The following is a 6,959-nucleotide window of genomic DNA, read 5'->3' on the forward strand; positions in this document are numbered from 1 at the left end:
ATGTTTTCCCTCATTCTTTTCTCCATACATAATTAACCCCTCTGTTAACTCTCTCTCTCAGGTATGTGAACTGTGCTCGTAGAGAAGAAGAACAGAATCTGGTGGCCTTCCAGTACAGAGGAGAGATTCTATACCGCTGCTGTAAGCCTATAGCTGTTGGAGAGGAGCTATTGGTTTGGTACGGAGAGGAGTACGCCAGAGACCTGGGCATTGTCTTCGACTACCTCTGGGACAAAAAGAGCTCTGCTAAAGGTACTTTACTCTCTCTCCCCTCTTCCTCACCTCTTCATCCCTCTCTTTACCTCTGGGACAAAAAGAGCTCTGCTAAAGGTACTTTACTCTCTCTCCCCTCTTCCTCACCTCTTCATCCCTCTCTTTACCTCTGGAACAACAAGAGCTCTGCTAAAGGTACTTTAATGTTATTTCCACCTTGTCTGTCATTTTCTTATTCTACTACATTTTCCAGCTTCAATAAAATGTCGACAAAACAAAATGACAAGGTGGGATCTTTTTTGTGTCTGTAGAATGTATTATGCGCGAAATGGCTGTGGAAACAAATATTAATAACGATCATATTGAAGTAGGTAGCTTAGTGGTTAAGAGCGTTGTGCCAGTAACCGAAAGGTCGCTGGTTCTAATCCCCGAGCCGACTATGTGAAAAATCTGTCGATGTGCCCTTGAGCAAGGCACTTAACCCTAATTGCTTCTGTAAGTGTCTCTGGATAAGAGCGTCTGCTAAATGACTAAAATGTAAAAAATGTAAAAGTAAACTTGGAGTCACGTGATATGTTGTGTGGTCCTCCCACTACGACTCATGCAGTTTATTAAGATACCGATAGAAATAACTTCACAGGGTGGTGAAAGCGCACGGTGATGAGCTTGATGCTCCTTCCCAATAAACATTGAGGGTCTTATTCTGGTGACATGATGATCGATGCTTGGCTGCCGTTTGACAAATAAAAAGAATCTGGCTCTTTTTTCCATAATAAGAATCTCATCATGTTGGTAGTCTACCCCCACTGTATCTGTGAGCTGTTGGCTAGAGAGCACATGCAAAGACCAGAGTGGGCACATTTGCTATGTAACACATTTATTTGTGACAAAACGGTCAGTAGAGTTGAAAATTGCGATGGAAACCCATTTACTTGTATTTATTATTCGGTACATGTGAATTTACCCTGTTAAACTCTGAGTTGTTGTTTTGGACCCGGGTCCAGCGAGTTTGGGGGAGGTTTCTGTCAAAAAATAAAAAGTGACATCATCATTTGAAAGCTACAGTCCTTGTCTTTTTGGAAATCAACTAAGTTGACTGTTCCTTTAAACAGCTTGGAAAATTCCAGAAAATGATGTCATGGCTTTAGAAGCTTCTGATAGGCTAATTGACATCATTTGAGTCAATTGGAGGTGTTTTTGTGGATGTATTTCAAGGTCTACCTTCAAACTCAGTGCCTCTTTGCTTGACATCATGGGAAAATCAAAAGAAATCAGCCAAGACCTCAAAAAAATGTTTTTGACCTCCACAAGTCTGGTTCATCCTTGAGAGCAATTTCCAAATGCCTGAAGGTACCACGTTCATCTGTACAAACAATAGTACGCAAGTATAAACACCATGGGACCACGCAGCCATCTTACCGCTCAGGAAGGAGACGCGTTCTGTCTCCTAGAGATGAACGTACTTTGGTGCGAAAAGTGCAAATCAATCCCAGAACAACAGCAAAGGACCTTGTGAAGATGCTGGAGGAAACGGGTACAAAAGTATCTATATCCACAGTAAAACGAGTCCTATATCGACATAACCTGAAAGGTAGCTCAGCAAGGAAGATGCCACTGCTCCAAAACCGCCATAAAAAAGCCAGACTACGTTTTGCAACTGCACATGGGGACAAAGATCATACTTTTTGGAGAAATGTCCTCTGGTCTGATGAAACAAAAATATAACTATTTGGCCATAATGACCATCGTTATGTTTGGAGGAAAAAGGGGGTTGCTTGCAAGCCGAAGAACACCATCCCAACAGTGAAGCACGGGGTGGCAGCATCATGCTGTGGGGGTGCTTTGCTACAGGAGGGACTGGTGCACTTCACAAAATAGATGGCATCATGAGGAAGGAAAATGATGTGGATATATTGAAGCAAAATCTCAAGACATCAGTCAGGAAGTTAAAGCTTGGTCGCAAATGGGTCTTCCAAATGGACAATGACCTCAAGCATACTTCCAAAGTTGTGGCAAAATGGCTTAAGGACAACCAAGTAAAGGTATTGGAGTGGCCATCACAAAGCCCTGACCTCAATCCTATTGACAATCTGTGGGCAGAACTGAAAAAGCGTGTGTGAGTTACACCAGCTCTGTCAGGAGGAATGGGCCAAAATTCCCCCAACTTATTGTGGGAAGCTTGTGGAAGGCTACCCGAAACATTTGACCCAAGTTAAACAATTTAAAGGCAATGCTACCAAATACTAATTGAGTGTATGTAAACTTCTGACCCACTGGGAATGTGATGAAATAAATAAAAGCTGAAATAAATCATTCTCTCTACTATTATTCTGACATTTCGCATTCTTAAAATAAAATGGTGATCCTAACTGACCTAAGACAGGGCATTTTTACTAGGATTAAATGTCAGGAATTGTGAAAAACTAAGTTTAAATGTATTTGGCTAAGGTGTATGTAAACTTCCGACTTCAACTGTAACTCCACAACATGAAAGCCCTGATTTGTCATTTTAAGACGACAGGCATTTTGGCACAGTGCCTCACTACCCAAACCAGACGTAACTGGTTTCAAGTGGCCAAGAGACGTCAACTGCTATCTAGTGCACGAACTGGGAATTAGACGGGGGATATATTTACATCAATGGATAGGTAGTAGGGGTGTAACGATTCGTTTTAACAACAACATAGGTAGAGACTTCAGCTTTCTCCTCATACTGTATATACAGTACCAGTCAAACATTTACATTTTTTTACATTTTAGTCATTTTAGCAGACGCTCTTATCCAGAGCGACTTACAGTTAGTGAATACATATATTTTTTTTAATACTGGCCCCCCGTGGGAATCGAACCCACAACCCTGGCGTTGCAAACGCCATGCTCTATCAACTGAGCTACATCCCTGCCGGCCATTCCCTCCCCTACCCTGGACGACGCTGGGCCAATTGTGCGCCGCCCATGAGTCTCCCGGTCGCGGCCGGCTGCGACAGAGCCTGGATTCGAACCAGGATCTCTAGTGGCACAGTTGCACTGCGATGCAATGCCTTAGACCACTGCGCCACTCAGGAGAACGTTTGGACATACCTACTCATTCAAGGATTGAAATAATAAACAATTCAACGGTTGAGAGATTGCCAAGAGTGTGCAAAGCTGTCATCAAGGCAAAGGGTGGCTATTTGAAGAATCTCAAATATAAAATATATTTTGATTTGTTTAACACTTTTTTGGTTACTACATGATTCCATATGTGTTATTTAATAGTTTTGATGTCTTCACTATTATTCTACAATGTAAAAAAAAGAAAAAAAGAAAGAAAAACCCTTGAATGAGTAGGTGTGTCCAAACATTTGACTGGTAGTGTATATCAGTGAACACGCATAACAAAACGTTTATTTTTTAAGTGCCGCTAATGATCTTGCCTTGGCGCAGACAGCATCAGAGTTTGAGGTTAACTGTAAAAGTTATTTTTATTTGCACTAAGTCATCACACACAGCATTTGTCAGTTTGATGGAAACGCATCTCTGGTGGGAAATATTGTTTTTAATGCGGATTTTAGAATATTTGCATGAAAATCTAATGCCAATTTATTGGTATCCTAGCTAATGACAAATCATTGATTTTGATTTTAAACAATGTTTTCTGTTGTGTATTATCATGTCCTGAGATGTTCCTGTTCAGGTCACATAGTCAGGAAAACATGTATGTTTTAAATGATTATATTTATTGTGATTTCCCTTATCTTAATTGTTCTCTCTCTCTCACTCTCTCACACACAGATGTGAACGTTGAGTCTTTCCAGATCTTCTCGTGTTCTGGCTGTCCGTTCTCCTTCACCTCTCAGATCTTCCTCCTCAAGCACATAAAGAGATGTCACCATGATGAGTATGTCAGACTGTTGAGGAGTGGAGAGATCAGATCAGAGAATCTCATGTCCTCCAGCAGCTCACAACACCATGGAACCACATCAGGTTCCTCCAATCCAGCTCCCACCAGGAAACAGAGAGAGACGGACAAGCCACGACCACACCGCTGTTCTCAGTGTGGGAAGAGCTTCATTAAAGAAGATCATCTCAGAACACACCAACGCATTCACACAGGAGAGAGGCCGTTCCACTGCTCCCAGTGTGGGAAGAGTTTCAATACAGGGAGTGATTACAATAGACACCAGCTCACTCACACAGGAGAGAAGCCATTCCACTGTTCCCAGTGTGGGAAGAGCTTCAGGGAGTCAGGAAATTTAAAGATACACCAGCGCATTCACACAGGTGAGAAGCCGTTCCACTGCTCCCAGTGTGGGAAGAGTTTCACTAGAGCGTATAATCTCATCAGACACCAGCTAACTCACACAGGAGAGAAGCCATTCCACTGTTCCCAGTGTGGGAAGACCTTTGGTTTCATACACGTTCTAACAGCACATCAGCGCACTCACACAGGAGAGAAGCCATTCCACTGTTCCCAGTGTAGGAAGAGTTTCAGTCAAGAGAGTAATCTCAGAACACACCAGCGCATTCACACAGGAGAGAAAACGTTCCACTGCTCCCAGTGTGGGAAGAGTTTCAATACAGGGAGTGATTACAATAGACACCAGCTCACTCACACAGGAGAGAAGCCATTCCACTGCTCCCAGTGTGGGAAGAGTTTCAGGGAGTCAGGAAAGTTAAAAATACACCAGCGCATTCACACAGGAGAGAAGCCGTTCCACTGCTCCCAGTGTGGGAAGACTTTCAGTCGGTCATACAATCTAAAGACACACCAGTGTTCTTAAAAGAGTAAAGTCGTTTTCACTTGTAAATGGGATGGTAATGTGACAATGAGATGCAGTAAGTTTTTGTTCTATCAAGAAACATGACTGAAGTCTTTTTTACATAGATACCAGGGTTGGGGTCAATTCCAGTCAATTCAGGAAGTACAATCAAATTCCAATTCTCTTCCAATGCTTTTCAATGAAGAAAATGTGGAATTGGAATTTGGTTTACTCTCTGAATTGACTGGAATACTGTTGAATTATTCTGATATGATATTCACAGAACTCAAGTCACATTTGAATATAGTAAATTACGCATGTGTATATTAACTGTAAATATTTAAGTAATATTATTGCCAACTGAAATGTATACCCCCTTAAGTCATTAACATGGCAAGATTTAAATCCAATTTTGATATCATAATAAAATTCACATCTCCTCTCCTTTGTTGTTCGTCTTGTGTCAGATATTAGCAACTCACACCCAGAGAAGGATTCTCTCATCTTCACTGTTGATTGTCTGACTCCAAGTAAGGAGGTCCGTTTATTTTCTCTCCAGGGGCCTCATTTATAACCTTTGTGTAAATGTAACACTAAATATCTGCATGTGCCATTTCTAAAAAGACACACGCACAAAAATATTGATTTATAAACTTGACGCAGGCCATACTTCCTGTTATGGATCAGACCTATCGTAAAACTGCGTGGGTGAAAGGGCAATAAGACTCTGCCTGAAAAACGCCCATAAGTCACCTTTTATGGTGACAATAATGCCCTTATTTGCTGTTTACTTTGGAAGTATTAGAATTAGGCCAATAATGTATGTAAAGGAAATAGCAATGCATTGAGAACTTGATCAAATGTCTTTGGAGGTGTTGGCAGAATTTTTTCTTTTGCAGGGACATTTGCTGTATCTACCGTTTCTGAAAGACAAAACCAATTACAAATTGTTATGGACCTGTAAACAGATCGTTTGAATGCAATAATGTTTCCATTCACTTTTTTCCCTAACCTAAATATGCTGCACTGCTGCCGAATTCTGAAACATTGTCTACTCTGATGGAAATTACAGAACACAGTTCAATGCAAAAGATCAACTGTCTGTTCACCTGTTAAATTCTCCTGTAAGTTATAAACTGCTCTCCCTGTCGGATGCATGACATTTCTTGAAATTATAATAGGCTATCTTATAGGCCCAATTAAATGAGAGATGCGCATGGTAATTTGTTGTACGGTTGCTTCGGGAATATGAACTCATCGTGGCCAGAAAATGTGAGGAATTTATTCTGTGATGGTTATGGTATATGTATTATGTATATACAGGAAATAGAAATGTTTTGTATGCCTATAGGCTATTTCATGAGTATGTCATTACACCCAGAAAAGGTGAGGAATTTATTCTGCAATGGCTGGGCACCATTTGGGACGCATACAGACTAGCGTTGCGGCAACATCATTTCTCCCTATATTTAGACTAGGAATCCCAGCAACCTCTTAGCATGATCCCTCTCATCAGACCTTGATCATTTTGCATTTAACAGCAGGTTATGTAAGGAAAGGAGACAGGAAGGTAGAGGAGAGAGCGAGGGAAGGAAGAGAGATGTAGAGATGTTAGGCTGTGACAGAGAGAGAGACTGAAGGAAAGAGATCGAAACAGACAGAAAGGGTGGCTGGGATACATAAGGCAGAGAGAAATTAGCTACGCAAATCAATTGTGTTTTGATGCGATGACATTGGAAGAGTGGGGTCTCGTGAATAAAATGAATGAGGGACTGACTGATTAGTTCATATAATCCTCTCCCTCCCCACTGGGCACACACTGGTTGAATCAATGTTGTTTCCACGTAATTTCAACGGAATTACATTGAACCAACGTGGAATAGAAGTTGAATTGACGTCTGTGCCCAGTGGGTCCCTCAATCCCTCCCTGCCTCCCTCTACTGATCATATGGGCCTCTCTACACAGTAATGACAATGCTGACATGTGTGTCCTCCACTCTCTCT

The 6,959-nt window shown here is 41.5% G+C and overlaps 1 protein-coding gene across 1 annotated transcript in view; it reads left to right on the plus strand.

Moving 5' to 3' along the window:
• LOC123487319 (histone-lysine N-methyltransferase PRDM9-like) overlaps positions 1-5,399 on the plus strand; it is a 14,619-nt gene extending 9,220 nt beyond the window's left edge. The window contains exons 7-8 of the mRNA XM_045218538.1: positions 62-252; positions 3,988-5,399. Coding sequence (XP_045074473.1) covers positions 62-252; positions 3,988-4,976 — 1,180 coding nt within the window. The 3' untranslated portion in view covers positions 4,977-5,399. The remainder of the gene's footprint in view (positions 1-61; positions 253-3,987) is intronic.
• Positions 5,400-6,959: the final 1,560 nt, after the last annotated feature.

This window comes from Coregonus clupeaformis, unplaced genomic scaffold (assembly GCF_020615455.1).
Source record: "Coregonus clupeaformis isolate EN_2021a unplaced genomic scaffold, ASM2061545v1 scaf1648, whole genome shotgun sequence".
NCBI classification, from domain to species: Eukaryota; Metazoa; Chordata; class Actinopteri; order Salmoniformes; family Salmonidae; genus Coregonus; species Coregonus clupeaformis.